The 25,492-nt window shown below is 38.6% G+C and overlaps 1 protein-coding gene across 1 annotated transcript in view; it reads right to left on the bottom strand.

The window, feature by feature from the left end:
• Positions 1–3,959: 3,959 nt before the first annotated feature.
• The window catches only part of DNAJC1 (DnaJ heat shock protein family (Hsp40) member C1), a 106,974-nt gene continuing 85,441 nt past the window's right edge, over positions 3,960–25,492 (bottom strand). The window contains exons 9-12 of the mRNA XM_054647238.2: positions 18,979–19,098; positions 6,217–6,265; positions 5,289–5,764; positions 3,960–4,176 (exon numbers count right to left, since the gene is read on the bottom strand). Coding sequence (XP_054503213.2) covers positions 4,108–4,176; positions 5,289–5,764; positions 6,217–6,265; positions 18,979–19,098 — 714 coding nt within the window. The 3' untranslated portion in view covers positions 3,960–4,107. The remainder of the gene's footprint in view (positions 4,177–5,288; positions 5,765–6,216; positions 6,266–18,978; positions 19,099–25,492) is intronic.

Raw genomic sequence — 25,492 nt, 5'->3', positions numbered from 1 at the left:
GCAGCCCAGGCCCCTGCACAGGTCCCTGCAGCCAAGCTGCTGAGCTCTCCAAGTGTTGGGAACTGTCCTGGGCTCAGTGCTATGAAAGCAAGCACAGACTAAACGTGCTGTATTCAGAAGATTTTTTACCAAAACCCCACTTTACTCACAACAATGACAACAAACCTTATGGCTTACAGAAGGCAGCTAAAATTCTGTACAGCCTACATTTGAAATCTTGCTTTTATCCATTCAAGCTGTGTTAGCAGGAGCAACTCCTTCAGCAGTAGCACTGTTGTGACATTTAAACTGACCAGTTTTCTGATGCCTGTTTTTCATAAGCTGCACTGAAATCTTACTGTTGGCTCTGCCTAAAGGAGAACTCTTCACCATTCCTGTTGTTTTCAGGCCCCATCATCTCACAAAAAAGTCACATTGCAAAATCTTTCCTGAAACTTTTTTTAAATTAGTTCAAACACTGAGAACTATAAAGTTGAGCGTAATGTAGTCCAAACATGTACATTTACAAAAGAACACTGCAGAAGAGCATCTGCTGGTCTTTCCTCTAGAACTAAACAGCCTAAATGAGAGCACTTCCCACCAACTCAGTCATATTCTACTTGTGTATGGATGTCAGGATCCTCTAGCTTGGCATTGGACTTTATCCTCAGCATGGTAAGAGAATATTGCCCTCCTTGTCTCATCTGCACCAAACAACTCCTTTCCTTTCCATAGTGTTCTGCCCATGCCATCAGCAGAGATGAGCAAAGACCTTAAAAGTGGGCTCACACTGGGCAAATTCAGGTGCAAGTCAGGATGTAGAACCTACAGCACAGACTGTTTCTAGGACTGAACACAAAGTTACAGTGCAAAAGCACTGCTGAGCTACAGCTCAAAACTGCCCAGGAAAGAAAATTTGCTAGCAGGCAAATGTTTACTTAAAGGAAATCTGCTAGATTCTGTGCTAGAACAAAAGTTGGAAGAAGTTGGTTAAATCCCAAGTCTTGAGTGACCTTGGTTTTCATGGACAAAGTTTTAGAAAAACAAGCTCTGGTGGGGGGTAACAGACCCATGAGAAAACAAAGCCTGGCTACAGTCTTCCTCTGATGAGCATCATGTCTGACCTCAGTCAGCACAGACTAAAGGCACTGATAAACGGGCTGTGTCATCATCCACAAAACACTTGGCAACCCAGAGAGGACCCTGAGAGGCTCTGAAGGTGTTGGACTCTAACCCAGGCCTCCTTCCTCCCTATGGCCACACACTAGAGCTAAAGCTAAGGGTGGGCAGCTCCCTTGGCCCTTGAATTGAACATGAACATTCACTGGATGCAGCCTGGACAAAGCCTTCACTACCCTGCTCTGTGAGGAATGGCTCCCAGCTGGGATCTGGGATGGGATCCACTGGTGTAGGGCACTGAATCACATTCCCCATCCCAGACCTTCAGTTCCAAAGGACCCACCAGTGCTACACTTCCAGTTCTTCCTGCTGAGACAGTTGGCCCTGTCACCAATCCCTGGTGCAGTGCCTGTGTGCAAGAGGCCAATGCATTTCTCCTACACAGCCAGCCTGCCCCTGCTTTCAGGAAGGTTCAGCCTTCAAGCAGTAAGGATGCAACCCATCAATTCCCTTCCATCCAGGCACAAGCAGCACCTGTGATTAGACAGACATGCACCACTTCAGGTACTCAACCTGACACGTGTGACAGTGTGGCATGTTCAACCTTTGCTCATCCTTAAACATCTTCCTTCAGGTAAACTGGATTTGTCAGAGCATTGTTTTATGTTTCTGGCTGTGAATGGTCTTAGAAACAAACAAACAGACAATCTTACCAGTCAGCAGTGCTTGTCCTTCCTCCTTTGACCCTGTGCAGAAAGGCTGTGTGGAGGGAAGCAGAAGGGGTTGGGAGGTGTGACTATTGCCCCTCACCCTCTGGGGATGTGGGCAGGCTCCAGTGGAGCTCACCCCCAGCAATAAAGGTGTCAAGAGTCCTCCTAAGTCCTTGTTACACTTGCTACTGGATTTTTTTGCCCTGACACCTAAGCTATTTCTCACTCCAAACTGAGCCCATTGTTATTCTTCACAGCCACAGCAGATTTGTAACAGTTCCATATGGATCACATCAGGGAAGCAGATCACACAACTGCAAAGCTCTCTTTTACATACCTGGAAGATTTTTCTTTCCCTCTAGTCTAGAGCAAATACCAACAATACCTTCCTAGCAAATCAGGCAGTGCAAACACTGGATCATTCTCTCTGCTCTCTTCTGGATGCTCTGCATCTCCAAGTGTGACACACTGAACCAGGCATACCATCCCAGGTAAAGTCCTGTAAATCCAGAGTGGAAAAGAAAAGACGATTCTCTCCTCACAGGCTAAACTCTTCCATTACTTGCTTTCTCTTTTAGAAACTGCAGAAATATTCCCATTACCAGTCTATTTTTTTCATGAACAGTACATCTCCATTTGCTCTTATTCTATCCCAGCTCCACCCATTAATTTTCACCAATTCACTTCACCATTTTAGGAGCTTTTCTTTGCAGCCATTTCAACTACCTTGCTTTACACATCTAGTCATCTCTCATTGAGAGTGTTCTGGATGACTAAAAGCTTTTAAAAGTTTAGTTTTCCTGATACCTCTTGAAAATACCTCACTTGATCTCACTAAGATTCTTCCTTCAAAGTAGCACAGAATTCCTGTTCCACTGATTAGCACCCAGATCACAGCTTGTGAGTATCTTTAACTTCCGGTACAGTTAAGCTGTGAAGTTCTCTGTGAAAAAAAAAATAATTCAATGCATTATTTTGTATCTGGCTATGTTTCCATAATATCATTATTTCTACCAACTAAGATTTTTTTTATATGAGACAAAAAAAAAAAAAAAAAAGAAAAAGCTCCAACTGGAAGGGGAACACATATGGAACGCTGTTATATTCCTTAAATACTTAGCCTTTAAAGCTTTATGGGAATGGGATGAAATGTTGTGAAGTGCTGATCTGACAGAAGGAGCACAATTGCCAGTTACTGGGGAAATCAGCAGTGGGAATAGCAGGAACTTAACAGAGACTTTCAGCTACCAAGTTTCAATTCTGAGTTCAGATACATGATTTTCTGAGTTTTCATTTTGATTTTGTATTAAAGCTAAAACAATTTTTAGAATCCTGGTATTAAATCACAATTTGAATGGTAAATTGTGCTTTAAAAAATGCAAGTCTTTAATGTTTCTTGCACCAGACTCTGATCACTGCTCTGATTTATTGCTGTCATTTACAGCCCATTAAGTACCCTTTGTTCCAGCATTTTAAGCTTTTCACAATTTTGGAAAAGTTATACAAAACAAAATTACAAGTATGGAATAATACAACCCTTATTACCTATTCTTCAAATTGAATCCGGGGTATACCAGCCAACCCCAAAATGAAAACTCTTAGCCCAAGACTGTTAGCCATTCTGTACTTAAAAAGCAGTCCTGAAGTACCTTATCTCTTAATTTCTAATTAAAACATGAAGGCCTTTAGTGTTTTCACCCATTTCAACTTTACTGAATCAACCATGCTATCAAATACCACTGCAGGGTTGGCAAAATAAGATATTATATTGCAGACACATATAAATATATGTGGAAGTTAATATTAGAAAGACTACTTATTTCAAAATATTACTAGATATTTCTAAGAATAAGGTATTTGTAAGCATATGGTCTTGGATTTAGAGGTGCAAGAAAGAAAAGAAAGATATATATTTTGAGTACAGTGTTTCATTACTCTTGTGCTTGCTTAACAGTTTCAGGTCAATTCTATCTTTCAAAACAAATGCAAGTTATTTGTACATCCACTGGATGCAAACCTACCAGATTCAGTATGTGATTATCAGAGGGGGTTTTCCTGCAGCTCTGCTCACTTTTAGACACTGTGATCACACATCTGCATAAGCAGCTCTTCAATACAAATGCACCTTCATTCTTCACCACACAAACCAGGTAAGATGGTATAAGATTTATTAATATTTTCTTTTACTAAGGCACATGACATATAGAAATACTGAGGTACAAAAATGCGGTTTCCTGCATATGAGATTTAAAACCCCATTTTGACAAAGATGAACTACATCTCTTCTTGCTCTCAACATTCAGCTTTTAGCCATTTTTTTCTTTTGTACCAGTTCAACAAGCAACTTGTATCTTGCTATACACTCCTCCTGAAAGGAAACACAAAGTGTTATTCAAAGGTTGGTATTTTAGTACTCTTTTAACTCTATACATGTTACTTCATTCTAGAAGAAGAGCTGTGTTCTGGGGGTTGTCTAGGGGTTTTTTTTGCTTGGGTCTGGTTTTGTTTGTGGGGTTTTTTTTGTTGTGGGGTTTTTGTTGGGTTTTTTCTTGGTTGGTTGGTTGTTTTCTTCTTGTTTTAAAGTTGCATACTGAATTTGAGAAGGGATTAGAAAAATGAACTTGCAATTTACATTTCTTAGTGGCTCATTTATCTGTTTGAAGAGCACACAAACCCAGTACTTCTTGACAGTGACTGCAAGAGCAGTTGTGGATCAGCTGTATTGCAGTGTCTGCTTTGAACAGTTACTCTGGTGTGAGCCACATTGCAGGCACACCAAGGTCACTAACTCAGCACCTGCTGACAGCAGAAACTGCAGAACAGCTCCCAAGCCAGAGACACCCAAATCCTTCCCCAGGCACTGGGGAAGCTCCCTCACTGTGCTTGCCACAAATGCTACAGGGCTTTTCTGCAGCTACAATGGCTAAGCAAGCAAACTAAGCTATCACAACTATTAGGAAATCTAGTACACACCATCTATATCAATGACAATTAATGCTATTTTTAAAAATTATACTTACAAAAAGAATATTAGATAGATTATTGAGCATTTAACACTTGCAGATGGATTACTTATTTTGTTTGTTCATTAAGATGGGTTGAGAAAGGCATTGTGAACATGTAAGCAAAGCAGCTTATCAATGTTTGGTTACTAACTTTGAATCAAAATTAGTTTTAAAATCTAATTTTGTCCTGCAATTCAAGATCTGAAAGGCAGAGGAGAGGTAGGTATTTTAAATGAAACAGGAGTTATTTCAACATTTTCTGTGTTAGACCAAACAAGCTGACATAAATGAAAAAAACATTTTAAATAAAGCAACAAACGTGACAGTGACACTCTTTAGGTCACCTGAGTCTGGACTGAGACCACGTAAAGGCCTCACCTTTCTATAAGGACCCTCATTCTTAAGATAATTATAAATTGGTAGCAAATGTGTTTCCCCTTAGTTTATACTATAGTTCTGTCAAAACAAGTCATACCTTGCTTTTTCCAGGAACGCATTTTGCTATTTTATCCCAGCGATCTGAGGTTCCCTTTGAATACTGCTGCAAGGCCATTTCAAGAAGTTTCTGTTGATTTTGAGTCCACGGTTCTTCTGGTGCACGGCTTTTCTCCCTTCTTCTGCTTTCATCATCACTCTCTCCCTCTTGCTCAGTGTTATCAAAATCTTTCTGGCGTCTCCCTCTGCCCTTCTCTTCCTGTACCTCTTTTGTTGCCAGCAGAGCCGTTTCAGGTGCTTTGACAATTTTCCGTCTTCGGTGTCTAGTTTCAATTGCTAGGATCTCCTTTGGATCTGCCTGGATATCCATTTGCTCTGATGTAAGATTGTAGTTCCCCTCCTCCACCTCCTCCTCCCTCTCTCTCTGGGTGATTATGTGATCTGGCAGATTCATGTTGACTTTGTAATTTTTGGAATTGTGTGCCAGCATTTTAAGCTCCGAGAGCCGAATGATACCTGTTAGAAGCACTGCTGTTACAACTCTGAAAAAGCAAAACAACCCACAAACAAGAAGGAGCTGCCCACAAATTAAAGGTTCTCAGAATAGTGCAGAATGGAAAAAAGGCTCTTCTGGACTGACAGCTTAAGGAAAAACTGAGAAATCAAGGCATTCACTTGATCATCAAGGTGATGAACTTTGACAATTAGGGCTTATCTGATCTACAGGAAGTGCTACTAAATTCCCACACTGATAGAAACAAAGAGAGCAAGCTGAACAAATGACCAAACCCCACAATAAATGGAGTAAGAAAGGAATCCAGGAGGATGTAGCTAAAGGGAAATATTCCCTCAGAATCCCAGCAGTTCTTTTTTCTCAAAGTAAGGCAAGGTTGCAAAAATCTCTCTGCAGAGCAGACTCTGAAAGGCACAGCTGTCACCCAAACCCAGCCATTTTCAGCAGCACACACCTGGTGTATATGTAACAGAATCCTTCACCTGTTTGGCTTTCAGGGTAACCTGCATGAAAACAACAAAAATGAAGGACTATTAAAAATTTAATATTTAGGCTATTGAAGAATTCATTTTTAGCTTACCACAAAACACCTACATTGAAGACACAATAAATATGGTGAGGCTGTTGCTCTTTAGCTGCCTTTGCTCATATGTGGAGTTCAAACTGGCTTAAAGTAACCTTCCAGATTTTGTTCTAAATCATTCCTGGCTCATTAAAATAAAATAAATAATGCTATACATTTCTATTACTATCACCATAAAACACCACAGTTGATACTTAAATTTTATTTTCTTTCCTTGTTAAACCCTAATTTTCTGGCCTAAAAATACCACAAGGATAGGAGGAAAAGAACCAAATGAGTTATCTTCTATACGTTAGTTTTGCAATACTCAACAAAAGAACAGAATGACCCACACAGGTCCAGATGGTGGAGCACACAAGTGGATAGGCATTCAGTCCCCAAATGAAAGGTAACAGTTTGACTGCCAAAGATCAGCAAAGACACCTCCTAAGTCCTGGTACTGCAGCAAAAGTTATTACTGATAGTCCAGAGGATAGAGAGCTGCTTGATTCAACTTCTCCGTGTATAATGAAATCTCTGTCCTGGGAGAAAAATAACACTCATTTTAGCATTTTTGGATATTTTAGAGTAAAAAGTGATTGTTTCAAATTCTGTTCTGTTTGTAAGCAAACCAACAGCCTTTCTCCCAATCCAGAACAAGGAGCTTCCTCATCCCAAATTTCTAGACTTCAGGTAACAAGCCAGGCATCATTTAAGATTAAGAAAGATTCTTTAATTATTATCTTTGTTATAAAATGACCACAGAATTATAGAATGGCTTGGGTTGAAAGGGACCTTAAGGATCATGTGGTTCCAACTCTCCTGCAATGAAGACACCTTCCACTGGACCAACCAAACCTTGAATATTTCCAGGCATCCATGACTTCTCTGGGGAACCTTTTCCAGTGCCCCACCACCGTCACAGAAAAAAATCTCTTCCTAATATCTCATCTAAACCTACTTCCTGTCAGTTTAAAGCCATTGCCCCTTGTCCTATCACTACAGGCACTTGCAAAAAATCCCTCTCCAGCCCTCTTGTAGCTCCTTTTAGGTGGCAGCCTACAGCCCCAAATTCAGGTATCACAAAAAAAAAAAATCTTAAAATGTAGTACTCAAAGAATTATACAATCTTTTCAATTGCTGAAAATGATTTATAAATACTATATATAAATTCCTTATTTTTCTTTTTGATCGTGGGGACTTTATTAAAAAGCCAGAAATTGAAATCCAGTAGTCTGAGCCACTCAAATGAAACTTAAAATGAGAACAGGCAAGGCAGTGAATCAAACTTGCTACTACATGGGATGGGTTCCCTGTGCTCCCTGCTCTCTGAACCTGGGACCTCAGATGTTAACATCCCTTTAGTATAAGGTGTGTGGCAGTGTGCTGCTCAGACCAAAAATAAAAAATACATAACTTACAAAGTCAGGAATTCCTCTGTGTGGGATTTGTGGGATTTAGCCACAATAGGAATCATTTAGCCACAGCACAGACTTCTGCTGTTTTAGCTACCTAATGTTAACAATAACAATTATTCCCTACTCAGAGCAGCACTAGAGAGCAAACCTGCCAGAGGGTTGTAAAGCCATTTCCTGTGAGAAGAATTAAACATTAAGATTCAGGATTTTTGTTCTATGACAAGATTTATAAGTGAGCACCCCAATAGTTAAAATACCTTGGTACCATCTGCTTCTAGTCTGGTCTGTTTGGTTCCTCCCACCCACCTTTCTGCCCACGAAATTGCAGCAGTTTGCTGTAAAAATAGGCTGGTGCTGGATCTCCTTAAGGAAATGACAGCAAGACTTAACAAGGCAAAGTGGTCTATTTTCCCTACAAATTAAGCCTCATTTTCTGGGATGATTAAGTTCAAATGAAAACTCTGAACAATGAAATCCCAACTCTAATTAACCAAAACCTTTATCCAGAGGCAGACATCTGGCACAGAAAACTCCAGTTTCTACTCTTGCAGTATGATAAAGTTTTAATTGTTCAAAGAAAAATGTCAGAATACTGTAATATGAACAGATAATTTTAAGTGGCACTAACAGTTCTGGGACCTCTGTGATCTCAATTTTGAAAGAATAGAAGGGATCTTGCTTGAAAAATATGATCCATTAACAGAAATTGCCTTCCTTAAAAACATTTGTATTCTAAAAAATCTCTAAAATAATAAAATTAAAATGTTTGTGTTCCATCTTTAGCAGTGTCTCTACAGTACTAATAATTTAAAAGGCTGAGAGGAGCAGAAACCATTCTTGACTGCTGAACAGAATGGATCCCTAGTGGTGTCCTGCTATGCATCTCTTAAATAGAAACCATGTTATATAAACTGGATTATAATAGATTATTTTCAAAAGAGGGAGAAGAATTTGCCATGCAAACAAGTAGCTTTTAGAGCTTCCTGCAATGATGCAGTAGATTCATTGTAAATATGACAAGGCCATATCTATCTCAGTGGATTGCAGAAAACTGTCTCTAAACCATTTTGCTATCTTTAAAGTAGGAAAAAGAGAGCAGAAAAGATTCCCTGAATAAAACAGAGCAGAATGAATTGCCAGCCAAGACAAGTACCATGAGCTGCTGCCTCAGTGCCAACTGAGCTCAGTTTTCTCTCTGCTGAACCTCTGATGTTTTCAGAGGTCAGCAATTATCATTTTATCTTTCAAGCTGAGACTACACAAGCAACACAAACTTTGCTTTGGAAGAGGTGCAAATCAACTGAATTTCAGTTTCCTTTACAAGACAGGTGTCCCCAGATTCAGTTAGTATATGTATCCCATCACAGATATAAATTTTGCTGCATATTACATCTATTTGGACTGAAATCTAAACCATACCTCTCCATTTGACCAGTGAAGGATTTTGGCTTATTCCCAGATCCCAATTGCATTTAATATTTCCCCTTACATGCAGAAAATTCTGGAGTCTTCCCAGAGGTTATCTTATGTTGGCCAACTTCACTCATTACAGCTTGGTGCAACCAAGCATTAAGTTACTCCATTCATCACATCTAATATTTCCAAGACTTTATCTTTTGAAGGCTTTAGAATATTTGTTCATGTTTTGATGGACTTTCAATTTGAACATTCACCAGGTAAGCTGGAAATAACAACTGTGTGCATGCTTTAGATACTGAAAATCTACCATTTCAAACATTGAACAAGCACTTTGAGTTGATGTAAGTTTGACAACTCATCAAGCTTCCCACAGCTTTACTATCATCATTTACAGGTTACAAGGGAAGATTATTTGTCTATTATTATTTTTGTCAGCTTTCTTCTTCACACAGCAGTCCTTTTCCAGGTGCTATGTACAGTTCAGGTTTACTCCATCTCTTTTCACTGAGAGTTCAGGTATCACTTATTTAGCCTTCAGATTTGTGTCCATCAGCCAAAGCTGTCATTGGCATTCCAGATGCTGACACAGGGCAAGAATCGTTAACATGTCAGTATTAAACTGCTGAGGATTATTAGGAATCCAGCCTATGGAACATCTGAAATTGTATTGCAATTTGATCTGTTGGAGTTTAATCATTGTTCTTGCCACTCAAATCTGCAGACTCTTCTGTTGCCCATTACTCCATGCTTTTTGACATCCTTAATATCAATTTAAATTTCCTCTCCAGGGGTGAATAGTGTTATTTACTAGCTAGTTCCTAGCTGATTCATAAAAACTCACTAAGTTATGCAACATAAGTTGCTCCATTCTTTCTCTGCTTAATTACTTATCATAGCTTGCTTATATGATATTATTGCTTTTTCATTAGTTAACAGATGACACACTTGGAAAAACTTATTCAAAGTATGAAGCAGTTGCAGAATACTCTTGTAGTTATTACTGCTATTTGTTCCTGCATAATGCTTTAAAATTACAGTTTTCATGTATAATAAATTATGAGTTTTATCCTGACTGTGAGAAGGTGTGCTTTTAGCCTGCTGCTTCTGACAACAGCTTTCACCAGAGTATTAGCCAACCCCCTTAAGAAATCCTGGATCTGGGGACACCTTAAATAATAAGGATTAAGACTGTGAAATTGATTTAAAACAGAAGACAGAAGATCTCATATTCCTGTAAGTATTTGTACTGCTGAACAGACACACTGCATTATTTTATAGGAATCAACTTTAAATGTTGTAGTCCACCAGGGATAACAGAAGTCACAAATAAAGTCAGGTAATATCATGCACAGTGAAACAGATTTCCTTAGACAGATAAAGATGACAAAAAAAACTGGATGTAAGCAATCAAATTGCTGGAGTAGAAATCAAACTATCTTACTATGGGACGTACAGAAAGAAACCACAGGAACAATTTGCTTCTGAGAACTCCCTTCTGAACTCAGTTTCAATAGCTCTTCAGCTATAAAAAGATTCTATCAAAAGCAAGTGGGATTAGTGGGACGATTTTACGTGATGAAAGCCAGACAGAGCTGGTTTCCTCCTGTACTGCTAACAATTAGTCCAGATCACAAAGACTAGTTGCTACTTAACAAGACACCTAGCAGTAAAAGCATTCCTCATCATGACCATCCAGATGTTAACTCTCTTATTACCCTGGACACCTGCCACCTCTTTCAGATGGGACAATTGATACTTCAGAGATATATAGGGGAAAAAATCAGAATCAGCTTAAAAAACTCTCAGATGCATAGGCAAAAGCAAATTTTGCTATCACATGAATGAGAGGGTACTTTTCGCCCTGCAGGGAAGGCAGACATAAAAAAAGCACAGAACTATGACACACTTAGAGGGAAAACCATGTAAAGTCAGGTACAGTGATCCTACTGGTGCTAAACAGACACACAGAACCCTTTGGCAGAAGATGAAGAGCAATTCCCCATTCCCACAGCAGCAGCCACTGGCCTACCAGCTCAGCTGAGCCCTCCAGCACCGCCCCCAGCCCGGCTCTGCAGGGCACACACCAATGTGCCACTGAACCTTCACCATTCTCTGTCTCCTGGGGATCTCCTGGGCAACAACCTACCTTCTATCCTCCTCTAGGAGAGTGTTTTGATTAGGACTGCAGCAGAGACTCTCAGAAGTACAAACCTCTTGTGTTCTAATGAGATTTTAAGAAAGTAATGTGGGATTTGTAGAGGAAGAAAATCTACATCTCTTGGCTTTCCAAACATATATAAACTTCTTGCAAAGAAGGATGGTGTTATGGTGCTGCTGAACACCAGAGAGGCTGGTAACATTTTTGTTACTCCCAGCATCCTCCTGAGCAGAAGTTCTCTAAGTATTTACTAAAGATGCAATGGTTTCTTAGCATTAACTAACCAATCTGCACTCCCAGTAGCAGTCTTCTGCACCCAGTTATCTTCCTGCATGCTCCCCATCTAGTTATGTCATGAAAAAAATGCCAAGATTTGTGTAATTATGGAAAAAATTATTGTGGAGACAGCCTGTGAGTACTTGAGGTTACTATAAAGCAGTAAGAAATTTCTTGAATCTTTAAGGCTAATTTGAGTTGTAATCACATTTTTTCTTAACAAGGGAAAGCCAGATACAGAAGGATTTTAATGCCTTCGTGGCTTTGTCAAAGTAGTAGGTTTTTACAGATCTAACCTTCCAGAACCACACAGAGTAACTTGCCAAATTTAAAGTTCTCCTCTTATAACCAAAAAACTACCTGCTGTGTGAATTTTCTTCCAGCCTAGACCTAAACAGCTTTTCTCGTACTAGTCACAACTGTATCAAGTACTGTTTGACACAAGTCAGACAACAATAATGACTCATTCTTTTATTTCCATGTGACTCAAAATTTGTTGCTTTATACACTGACTTCCCTTTTAGACACTAAAAGAGCTTCTAAAATGGTCTTTCAGTTTTACCAGATTGTGGAAACTTCAAATCCTGAGACATTGAGCCAAATCATTCTCCATTTTCCAAGTATCCTCATTTGCTACTTATAAGACCACTTGAAATAAGTATTTCAAATCAGATGTACCTTTGTTTTGGCACTGCTTGAGACAGCTTAGTAGGGTGTTCCAAACTTTCCCAAAAGTTGGTAATGCAACTAATCTCTAGCCACTGTGTAGGTTAAATTTCATACTAACACAGCAAATGAGTATTTTAAGGATAACATTCTTGAAAGAACTACAAAACATGTTACGAACTTAAATGAATTTGCTTAGAACCAAGAGTTGCTGCCAGCAACAATGCAATTTTATTATGCTTATGGACTTTGAAGCCATGTGTGATTCTGAACTTTGCCACAGCAACAGAAATACCCAAAACAACCATAAGTTTTATTATGAGGCAGTTTAAAATGTGGCCCGCAAAAAAGGCAAATTTGACCTAAATCAGCAGATGTAGAACTTTCTCCAGTTTAAGTCCCCAGTTAATTTAAAGCAGCAAAAGAATTGTTCCTTTTTTCAGAACACAAGAGGAAGAACTTTGCAATTAGACTTGTGATAATGCTGGAGACTTTATACTGTGCTTGTTTTTTGTCAGTTAAAATCCATGAGAGAGTCTTTAGCTCAACCCTATGGGCACTCATGCAGGAGAGGAGTTTGACTCAAATTCCCACTGCAACAAGTACTTGGACATCTTATTTTGTTACTGATGATGCCAAATGCATTACCTTTCTTGACTGTCAGAAACTTGAATTCTGCAAAGAAATTCAAACCCAGCTCACTGTGAGCTTTGTGAGACATTACATTAATTTACACCACTCTATAAAAAGCTGCAGCATCACTGGCTTAACCCCTTCACAAACCATCTATTTGGACCAAAATTGCTGTCCCACTGCCTTCTGTAAAAAAACTTTTTCCTTCAAGTGAAAGAATGCTCTGGTCATGCTTTATGAGATGAAAATCCATTTTGTTTATAAGGGGCATTGCTCTGCCCAATCTTGTAAAAATGGCAGGGACAACTGTAGGCGTGCACAGAATAAAACTGTACAGTGAGAGTTCTGTGAACAGCAACCACCTTTTCCTGCCTCCAAGTATCAAGAGAATCACTCTGGTGTGTTGTGGGATTAGCCAGGTGTTTTGAAGACTTCACTCTCAGACTGAGGGGTCTGCATGGCCTATGTATTATCTAAACCCCATCTCAGATATTCATAACCTCTCTTGGACCTCGATCTAGGTCTTTATACTTCAATAAGCAACTGGGAGAACTATTGATTACATAAATATATGCAAACTGCTAAGGGTGAGTGTTTCAGAATATCCACAACTGGATTGCACTGTAACTGAGTTAACACAGACACAGTACACAAAATGAAATATAAAACAGTCTTAGGAAAACAGTTAATCTCCAGAAGCAAAAGACCTAATAAATTCATGAGCTTTTACATATGGACCACTTCTCATATAGATGTTCTCTTGTTAGCAAAGTAATGAGCTTGCATTTGTCAAAAATAAGAAATCTACTTTACAACGGCATATGAAGTGTAATGAGTATGAACTCACACAGTCAGACTTACAGGCTGAAACTGCTGCTTGGGCATACAAGAGATATCACAAAATATGCACCCACCCCCCCAAACCTTATGCTTTCAGGTTTCATGGTAATTCAGAATGTCTGCCACCTGGCTATTGTTTTGCTGTCTACCTCAGTGTTCTTCTATACAAGCAGCAAATCCCAATCAGTCTGTTTTTGCAACACAAATGCATGAGATTAGTGACTGCAGGAGCAAACAGAATCAGTTTAAATCCTGTAAGACAACTGAATGATATTACTTCACAAGTATGAAATCTGAGATCTCTTTGCCTTTAATTCAAAAAACCTGTACCTAATAATCACATTAAAGTCTGTTTGGCATGCCAGACAGCTTTTACTTCCTCTATTATTTTTACAATTTGAACGTCCTTTGTAGTTACTGAAATTAATTTATGCCTTTCAGCAAATATTTTTTTTAAACTTTTTATCTATAAAGGTTGGTATTGTCAAGTACAATATACTTCTATAATTTCACATCTAAGTGCTTTTCCTCAATTTTTAAATTCAGCAAAAGCTGACAATCATTACTACAAATCTTCATAAGGCTTAGCATTTGTCAAATTAAACAATATCATTTTTGCAGAAATAATAGTATTGCAACTCCACTCCATTCATTATTTATACTATGTTGTAGAGTGTTCACAGTGCTTAGGAAATTCAAACATAACTTTTTTATTTTGTTTTAAAAGGTCAATTATTTCCTTAAGTATTGGCAGACAGGAATGAGAACTAACCCTGGGGCAACAAATTCAGCAAGGAAAATGGGTCAAAGAACAGATGTTTGGAGGATGACAGAGAGCAGTGGTACAGGTAACCAGGTCAGCAGGCAGGAATCCTGATTAGAGTTAACTGAACTCCATTTCCCTTTCATAATCAAAATACTTGAAAACCTAATTTATAATAACAGTCAATTGCAATAAAAATGACTTAAAAAGCTGCAGAAGCTTTCAGTTGTGAAAGCAATAAGATTTCATTATACTAAGCCAGCTGAAAACCATCTTTATAGGAAAAGATTGCTAAATTCCCTATATGCACATACTGAAGTGACAATTAGCAATTTAAATCATTAAACATACTGATAAAGTGAGCACAACTTAACCTCATCTATTTTGGGATGATCATTCACTGGCTGTTAAAAGATGTCTTCCCAAAGAGAGACAAGATAAACATTTACCATGCCAGAAGTGAAGTAGAAACCCTTCCTCCAGTATGTCAGTACCACAGCCTCAAGCCTGCCCTTGCTCTGAGGTGAAAAGCACAGGAATATGCTGCAAAGATATTTATTCTGGTATCACATGAGGCAGCATAAACAGAAACAGGGGAGCTGAATGAGCTCAGGGGTACTACAGCATGGCTGTAGCTGTTTATTGCTGGAGTTTGGCTGGCACTTTCCCAGCAGCCTGCATCACTTGTAGGGTGGATGTACTTGTTTGCACAGGGAATCTGCTAGACATACCCATATAATGGGCCTTACAGTAATCCTTATTTGGGCTGTGCTTTGGGAAATAACAATTAACAAACTAAATGTCTACAAAACACTAACCTGAATAGCAGTAGACAAGAAAAACATTGAAGGAACACTATTAGGAATTACTGAATTAAGTAAGTCAAGCTAAGGTATATGCAGTGATTACTGGCCAACTATGGTGACTATCTGGCTTTAATTCTACATTTTTAAAAGCGAATTCACACATGCTTCCAATTGTAGGGAAGGTTTTTTTACTCCCTTTTCCTCCCAGATAGCTTGCACTTGCTAGTGTAATCACAGACCATAGGAAGAGAAGGACCTAACCTCAGGCAGAACCACTGCATTGATGTTGTTTCTTGCAGATGTTTCTGTAACCCACTCTTAAAAGGCCCACAAATATGGAGACTCCACAAATATGGAGCAGCTTATTCCACTGTTTTATCACCTCCATTGTAATTCTTTGTCCTTCAGTGTCTAACTGCAGCCTCTGATTAAATTTGAGGCAAAAACTTGCCCTGTAAGACTACTACAGTGGACAAGACCCTTCCTCATTATGGTTTTCTTTTTATGCAGTTGAATACTTACATTCTCAGTTAATTTTTTTTTTTTTAAGTTCAACAACATGAATTCCTTCACAATCTTCCCTTGTAGATAACATTTTAGGAACATATTATTCTCATCTGGACTCTTGCTATCAAACCACATGTTTAAGTGCAATACTGAAAACTAGACACAAACTAAGGATGCAGTAAGTTACAGCAACACCATGAAGCTGTAAAGTTCAAAAAAGTCAAGAACACTCTCCTCAAGTCACTGCTTTCCACTGCCTAGAACTTGCTAGTGGAAACACAGTTGGACGTAGTAGGAATTTATTTCTTAAAAAAAAAGGAATAAATTTAAGACAGAATTTATTTGGGGTGATTAGAGGGACTGAATTTCACTGATGCTCTTCCAATATACATGAATGGTTTCAGTTTATTCTTTAAAAAGTTTTGAGATTTTTTTGTAACTTTTTTTTTCTAAGGAAGAAAGCTTTGAGACAGAAGCAACAATGGAGACAGCATTTTGGACTGGATTACTCTGAGCTATCTTTAGGAATACCTATTTAGCTAATCTACTATTAAATAAGGTCTGAATGCATAAAATCACTCAGAAGCAAGCACACTGTACCTTATCAATCCTTTCTATCATAATTCTCTAACTGTGAAAGGAAAATTGAGCCTTACTGCTCTTGATGCTTTGCAGGAGAAGAAAGAAGCAGACACTAATCTCAAGTTCTTACAAAGTACTTCCTGTACTAGAAAATGTTAGAAAACCAAATTCAAATTCATCCTTGAATGTTTTTCAGGACATAGTACATTTGCTAGATAATACATACTTCAAACCCTCTCTGGTTGGCTCCTGTTAAACCAGCTGTAAGCAAGGCATCCCCAACCTCTGCTACACAAGCTGTTTCAAAGCAGCACCTTGTACACCAGAACTTATCCCCTTGCCCTGCTCCCAGCAGACACAGGGAGCAGCTGTTTGGGCAGCAGATGCTGCCTGCCCATGCAAGCACCTTTTTACTGAGCACAAAGTTAACAACCCAGAAGTTTCTCCTGCAGCTTTACCATAACATTTTTTATCTAATTATGGTGATGCCCAAACAAAATATGAGTCTTTGCTGTGAATTTAGATTCTATGTAATCTTCAAGAAATAGAAAGGATAAGTTCTACTTCTTATTGAATATTGAAATCTTACTGAATAGATATATCTGAAGTAGTTTCCAGTTTCACCATTTCTAGTACTGATGCAGTAACAATCTGAGACCCAAAGAAGTTCCCATGAAGCTTTTGTTTAAAACATTCATTTTGTACAATACTCGTTTCTGTTTCCTCATAATACCTAATTGCTGCAATTCTGTGTAATGCAATGATAAAAGTAGCAGAAACTCTAATAATTAGTTTGTGTCAGGAAAGTGACGTAGCACTAGCAGCAGTTGAAAATTTTTAGAGAAGTAAAAACTTGTGTGGATAATAATTACATTAACCATATAGTTGGAGGTTACTAGAAGTAAAAAGGATTACACTCAGACCTTTCTCCACACATAAAAATCCTGGAAATTCCTTTCTTCATACAAGAAAATGACAGCTCTTAGAACAATCACATGTCTTTCATTTCTCTTTCCTACTCACTGAAACAAAACAGCAAGTTGCTGACGACCTCTCATTTAATGGAAGAAACAAGTTTGATTTTTTCTTTCCAGTACTGGATGTGTCCAAGTACAATGGCCAAATATATAATGCAAAGGATTCTTAATACACCCAAGTCAAGGAATAAAGCAGGCAGTGGATGCAAAAGGCAATCTGAGGATAGTGTTAGTTCTGTGATGGATGTATGTAGAATCATTCCACATGTCTGTACTATCTGTATCAAGATAATCAAATTTTCCAAACCTATCTCAAAAGCTCTTTGCCATGAACACTGTATACTACCAACATATGTGAAATATTTTTGCTGTTAAGATCAGTAACATGTAGCATCTTTTTAATAAATTTCAGTATTAGTAGTATTATGATAAAGTTTATTATTATTATTATTATTAAAATTTAGTATTATTCAGTTTAGTCAGTTCAGTAGTATGAATACTTCAAGTATGAAGTCAATAAACCTTAAAGACCCTAATTTAATTTGATTAGCAAGTTGGTTACTTCTTGTTTACGTACACTATTTTGCAAATAATCTATTGTTCTAAAATTAGAATAGTGCAAAAGACTTTTTTTTTTAGTATATGTATCAGAACAGTATAGGTGCATTAAAACTTGAAAACTAAGTTCTCAAAACATCTTTTTGTGATTATATTAACAATGAAAAAAAATTAAGAAGTACACAAATTTCCCAGAGGGATATAATATTTCACTGTAGTCAGTGGCTTTGTTTTCCATTATTTAAGATAATTCCTGAAGTATGATAAATAAAGAACATCTAATCTCAAAATGTACATGAACAGATTTAAATGTTATTCTCATTAACCCCTACAGAGCCTATAAAACAGGGTCAGCTGAAAGGGCTTTCAAATGGTCCTAAGTAGACACTACAACATGTTCTAGTGATCTATTGCTTGAAAAGGCAAAATCTTTTACAGCCTAGCCCCTAAGGGTTTTAAGATCATAACGCTTAAAAAACGTAAGTACAAGCTTTGGTATCTGGTATATACTATAAAATATGGATTAACAAAGACATTATTTTACATAATATAATTTTAAAGCACGCTATAATACTGAAAAAGGCAGTGAAATTGTATCATGCATATTACATAGTTTTAAAATTTGTAAAGATATTTCTGCTTAATTAATGGAAACCACCTGTCAAAACACCATTAGCTAATATGCATTTTTTAATGACTGGCTTGAAACAGAGATGTAATCTTTAACCAAGTCACACAAACATTCACTTGCAGTGAAAGAAGGTTACTACAAAACCTGCAGTTCATTGTTTTTCTGTTATTGGGTTACAGTAGCTGAAGTTTGTAAGCACCAGAATCCCCCATCCAGCTGATCAGTTACAGCTGTTAATTGTGGAGGGCGACACTGGCTGACATCTGCTTCTTGCATAGTTAGTTAATGGTTCACTTCCAGGTCCTAAAAGGATTGTAGCTTCTCTCAAAAGACAATGTCAGCCCCCATATCTGCCTTCTACACTGCCTGTCTTGTTCTGGTTTGTCATCCTCTACACAATGCAAATCTGAGTGCACTCACATCTGCCACTGATCGACCCAATTCGTGAGCAATCTTTTCCCATCGACCGGGGGTCCCCCCTGGGAACTTAACCATACTTCTTGTCAGCTGGCTCAGGTCCTCCTCTGTCCATTCAGGTGCCTGTAAAACATTTGTAAAACATTCATTACACTGGAATATTGGACATTTATTTGCAAGGTAATATATGGACAAAAAAAAAATCTTTAAACAAATTAATCTAATAAGGTAAAGAAAAAATAAATCTGGGTATCTTCTCTGTGTCTTGTTGCTGAAAATAGATAAAAACAAAAGTAAGTACTGACCAACAGTAAGACACTAAAAATTCTGAACACTCAAAAATTGCACTTTGTCTATTATGTAGAATAACACATTTAATTTCTATTATTTAATACAACATACATAACACTACAAAATGCAGTAAAGATAATACTCAACAATACTTTTATTAGATTATGAGGTTATGCAAAAATTAGATGAGCCCAAGTCCAATAAGAACTTAATCTCACTACTGCCATAAAAGCCAAAAACTGTTTCTGCAAATCCATGAGCAACAAAAGGAGAGCTAAGGAGAATCACCATCTTTTACTAGACATAGGCAGAAACAATGACACAGGATGAGGAAAAGGTTGAGGTACTTCATACTTCCCCTTTGCCTCAGCCTTTAAGGGAAAGATCCACTGGTCTCCATGTACCCAGTCCCTGACCTGGAAGACAGAACACAGTGAAGTCCCCATAATCCAAGGAAAAATGGCCAGTGACCTGACACACACAAGTCCATGGGGCTGGATGGGATCCAACCACAGGAACTGAGGGAGCTGAACAAAGTGCTCACTGAGTCCCTTTCAAATATTTACCAGCAAACCCAGCTGACTGGAGAGGTCTCAGTTCACAACAGCTTTCCAAATGCAATACCCATTGAGAAGAGGAGTTAGAAAGAAGATCCAGGGAAGTACAGGTCTGTCAGTCTGACCTTGGTGCCAGGGAAGGCCATGGAGCAGATCCTCTTGAGTGCCATCATATGTGCAGGACAGCCAGGGGATCAGGCCCAGCCAGCCCAGGTTTGTGAAAGGCAGGTGCTGCTTGCCTGACCTGGTCTCCTTTTCTGTGATAAGGTGACCACTTAGTGGATGGGTGAAAGGCTGTGGATGTGCCTACCTGGACTTCAGGAAAGCCTTGGCCACCACTGCCCACAGCATCTCCTGCAGGAACTGGCTGCTCATGGCTTGGCTGGGGCTCCGTTGCATGGGTGTGAAGCTGTTGGCACGGCCGGGCCCAGAGGCTGCTGGTGAATGGAATTGCAGCCAGCAGCGCTGCCCAGGGCTCAGTGCTGGCACAGCTCTGTTCAATGGCTTTATCAATGACCCACATGAGGGGATCCAGGGCACCCTCAGGCAGCCTGCAGACACAGCGAGCTGGGTGGCAGTGTTGAGCTGCTGGAGGGCAGGAAGGCTCTGCAGGGGCATCTGCACAGGCTGCACTGATGGGGAGAGCCCAGAGCTCTGAGGTCCAACAAGGCCGAGTGCCTGGGCCTGCTCCTGCCCTTGCTCACAACAACCCCTGCAGCTACAGCCTGGGGCAGAGTGGCTGCAAAGATGCCTGGAGGGAAAGGTGCTGGGGGTGCTGCTCAACAGCAGCTGAACATGAGCCACAGAGTGCCCAGGTGGCCAAGAGGCCAATGGCATCCTGGCCTGGCTCAGCTATGGAGTGGCAGCAGGACCAGGGCAGAGAACATCCCCCTGATCATCCTCACTCAGCACTGGTGAGGTCACACCTTGAATTCTGGGTTCAGTTCTGTGCCCCTCACTACAAGAAGGACATTGAGGTGCTGGAGAGAGTCCAGAGAAGGGCAATGGAGCTGGGGAAGGGTCTGCAGCATAACTCTGATGAGGAGCAGCTGAGGGAGCTGGGGGTGTTTAGCCTGGAGAAAGGGAGGCTCAGAGGAGATCTTATTGCTCTCTACAGCTCCCTGAGATAGGAAGCTGTGGCGAGGTGGGGACTGATCTCTTTCCCAGCTAATAAGATCTAGGACAAGAGGAAATGGCCTCAAGTAGTGCCAGGGGAGTTTTAGATTACATATCAGGAAAAGTTTCTTCAGCAGAAGTGTTTTTGAGCATTGCAACAGGCTGCCCAGGGAAGTGGTGGAATTGCCATCCCTGCAGGTATTTAAAAGACCGTGTGTGGATGTGACACTTGGTGGGCTTCATAGAGCTGGATTAATGGTTAGAGTCAATGATCTGAACAGCCCTTCCCAACCTAAATGACTCCATGATTAAATCACAGTTTAAGACACAAGATTTTAAACATTTACTTAATTGCCTATCTAATATTTTTTCAGTAAAGACACAAAGAGTATCTCCATTTTGACATATTAAAAAAGCCTCTAAATGAAACAGTCATCTTAGCTTGTCATTGTTACCATCCTGTCTTTTTGCACTCTAGCATGAACCAGGAATGAAATCTGTTGACTCTAATGTTCCATCAAGACGATTAAACAACATCCCTCCCCCTCCCTTAAAATGCAGTTATGCCACAAAACCAGACCGGATGCTTCCCCTACTCAATAACCAAAAGATATAAAAATGTTTTACTCTAACTACATGCCAAGCTGTTAACAATGACTGTGTTCATAACGGCCAAATAAAAGTGAACAAAGCAAGGAACACACAATTAGAGCAGTTTAAGGCATGAAATCGCGTTTGCCTCAGAAGGCAAAACGCAGTAACTGTCTTTGACGTTTGCAGCATCTTTGGCAACGACTGCAGAGCCAAATCTTTGTTATCATCAGTGGCTTGCTATTTTATTTATTTTTAAGGAATTCTTTATGACATACCTCTTCTAATCACCATTTCTGATAATGAACAGGCACATATCAAGCGGTTTGCATTACAGAGCCATCAGCACAGAACAACAGTCAGAGGTGAGTGACCCCAGGGACCATCTCCACAACTACAGCAAAGCTTCTCCCTGACACTAATCCTGCCTGTCATTCTCCCACTGTGCTCTAACCACACTGACATCCGCCCGCTGCACTGCAAGCTTAACGGGGCCCTTCCTGACTTTTTACTGTCTCCCCCAATCAATGGTTCAAGCGTGCTCTTTTCACCATGTCCAAATGGCAGCTTCACTCATAATCAAAGTGCATTGCTCCCGTTAAAGGGCTTCCCGAAAGGCTTCACCATTTGCATTCATTTGCAAAGCAAACTACTTTTATTCACTTTGTTCTGCTATCAAGAGTGTTCCCTGAAGCAGATAAATTGGCATAAATACAACCTGCCACTTAAAAGACAGTAAATAATAGCCAATAGTAGCAAGGATTTTATCAATCGTCCTGGTTTGGATCCATGTAGTCCTTTATTCAATGCTGAAAGCCTCAAACATTCATAGTTTTTAATACAAGAATAAAATGAATTATCTCTGATGATTCAAACACAAGACGCTTAAGTAACGTGTGTGTGTGTGTGTGTGTGTGTGTGTGTGTGTGTGTGTGTGAGAGATCTCACACATACATTGCTTGCATTATACAATTACACCCTAGCCTACAGAAGAAATGACATACATGGAAAAATCTCCACATTACAAAATAGCCTGATTATTTTTACTGGTTTAAACATGTCAATATACTATATACCTTTATTACATTATATTCCATATAGATATTTTAAATTAAAATATTTCTCAGGGATTTTTGTAAAGAAAGATATCTAGTGCTGAATGTTCTACTTATAAAAAATTTTATCGCTGTAATCTAAATAATGAATTCTCCTAAAGAGTTCTGGTTAAAAGCCTTTTGTTTAAAAATCAAATTTCATACTTCAAAATTAGGGTTAATATGTGGTTTTACTGTAATTTTCTATTTAATTTGTACTAAAACTTGGTGGTTTGTTTGTTTGTGGGGTATTTATAATAGATTCACAGCTACATTCACAGCTAGTCTCTCTTACCATATCCATAGCATATCTAAACAATTACACATGGAAATCAAGATGATCTTTTCAGTGATATACAGATGTCGGAAGCTTTCTGCTAAGTTTTATTTTCAGACTTTTCTGTAAGCTTTGATTTGTGCTCACAGTTTTACTAACCACTTGTAAATATGACAGAACTCTTGAGGTTATCTTCCTAAATAATGGACAAAACTACAATCATTTGGCAGATCTGTAGTTAATTACATAGCTAATTCAGGGCACATGAATTCATTAGCTACATTAAAATATCAACTTCTTAATCTTATTTCAAGCTGACAATAATTTTAGAATGTGAAGACCTAAAACATTTATAAATTTGGAAAACCTCTGAAAAAGTTTTTTGTTTTTTTTTTTAGAAAATCCACTCTCAACAGCAAAAGCTGTAAAGGAGCTTTTGTGAATTTGCAATTCCTCAGCAACAGTTAATTGTGTCTTTAGATGCAACAGCGCCTACTGTGATCCAAGTACTACAAGCAGCTACGAGGGTGGTCATGGTGTGAATGTATTCTCCCTGTTCTAATCTGTAGCCAACTGTAACTGCAAGAGTCAAATGAATGCATAAACATACTGCTTTGTCACCTAAAACCATGTGTGTCCAATATTACTGAAACACTGGGCCAAAATTCATCTCTACAGTAAAGCAATGGAAGACACCACATGGTGAGGGGACAGCTGTTGTTACTACACAAGCATTCAGATTTTGCATCCAAAAAGCCCCATTCTGGGATTAATTTCCCATACTGAATACAAAATTAAAAGTACAGAGTTATGGTCTAAAGTCTTTAAAATGAAAATAAGCTACAAGTGTAGATACAAAAAAATTCATAGCATTCCCATAAATAATAATCCTTTAGCATGATTTATTGTACATAGCTGGCAATATTGAGGGATTAGTTCACCCAAACCGCCATGCACTTTCTATAGAAAAGAAATATGAATGTGGTTTATTGTTCAGCATCACTCTTACATGGGCATCTGCACTTGGCAATTCCATCCCACCTCTTTCAGCATGACAGCTTTAACACTATTAGGATTTTTTAAAATATGAGCAACACTATTTTCAATTACATTAAAAGCAAGTTTTTAGACAACAAAGCATTTCTTGTCAAGATAAGTCTGACTCATTTAATCCTGTTAATAAGTATAAAACTACATATGCTTTTATTGATAAAATGGGAAAGTGGCTGGTATTTGAGAGTTTTAAAGGAAACTTTCAGAGTCATTTACAGTACCTTGACATTGAAATAATTTGATTTTTCTACATGAAATTTTAGCTTTAAATAATTTCTTCCTGTCATCAATATACTGTATATTCTGTATAATTAAAAAAATATATACACTGTATAATTAAAATCACTGTTGTATGGAAGTTTGGCTAAAGTTTCAATCTACTTAGAACCTTGCGCTACAATTAATTTAATTTTGGTGATTCACTGATTTTGAGCACATCTAGTCCCAGATCTTGCAAATAAAGTGTGTGGCAGCATCTGTTTAAAAATACCTGTACAAATATTTTTAGACCAAGGGTCCTAGTAAAACTGTGGACAATTCTGCAAATCAGAAAACATTTAACCTACAAGACAGTGGTGTTTAGGTTCAGTAACTAAGGAACAGAACGTGAAAGTTTTCAGATTTAATTTTTTGCTCATAATGTCTTATTTTTATTACAATAATCTTCTACATTGTCACAATCTCTTGCTTTACCTACAAGAAGTCTGAAGTCAGTCTTGTTTTATCTAGTCTAATACACATTTGGCATTGTGATCTTGCTGTTGCTGAACACAAAGGGTCTTGCTCCAGTTCTAAAGATCTCTTGTGAAACTCTCAAGATCAGCTAAAGGGTATTAATCATCTGAACTCATCATATTCAAAGCCACATGTTCATATATAACCCTTTGGTCCTTCAAGGCTCTTACTCACATCCAACTTTCACTAGTACTGTTTTTATTAGGTGAGCCAACAAAAACAAAGACAGCTATGCTGTTTCAGAGCAATGGTCAGAGCAGGTCAGTAAGCACATCATTTGTGCTCAGGGAGTGCAGCAGCAAAAAACTTTGTGATAACAAGAAAGATTATGTTTATCATTCATTCTTTTCAGTCCCACCCTGCTCTGAAAAAACATGGACCATATGCACATACAGAAATTAGATGAAGGCAAGCATATAGGTTACCTTCCATCCCCCTAATATTCTCCCACCTCCAGTTATTTTCATCTCAAGCAACTTCTCTAGCCTGATTTATTTTATCTATTTAGATTTATTTATCTCAATTAATCTGTTTTTCCATTTTTTCCAGTTACCCATGAACCTATGTAAACTTTCTGGATTTGCAACATCATGTTCATGAGGAGCTGCACATATCTGCTACTCACTATACAAGAATTCAGCTTATTTTGTGTTTGAACCTGGCTCCCATCAGCTTTGATGACATCCGGCTCTTGGCTTTCAGAGAGTCACCTCCAAATAGTCTGCATCTAGTGACTTCCATGTCACTTACAAATTTGTTCAAAACACCCCCCAAGACTATTTCCCTGTAAGTTTTCTCCTTCT

The sequence above is a fragment of the Agelaius phoeniceus genome, chromosome 1, assembly GCF_051311805.1.
Source record: "Agelaius phoeniceus isolate bAgePho1 chromosome 1, bAgePho1.hap1, whole genome shotgun sequence".
NCBI lineage: Eukaryota > Metazoa > Chordata > Aves > Passeriformes > Icteridae > Agelaius > Agelaius phoeniceus.
The sequence above is the reverse complement of the archived record's forward strand: the minus strand, read 5'-3'. Positions and strand labels throughout refer to the sequence as shown.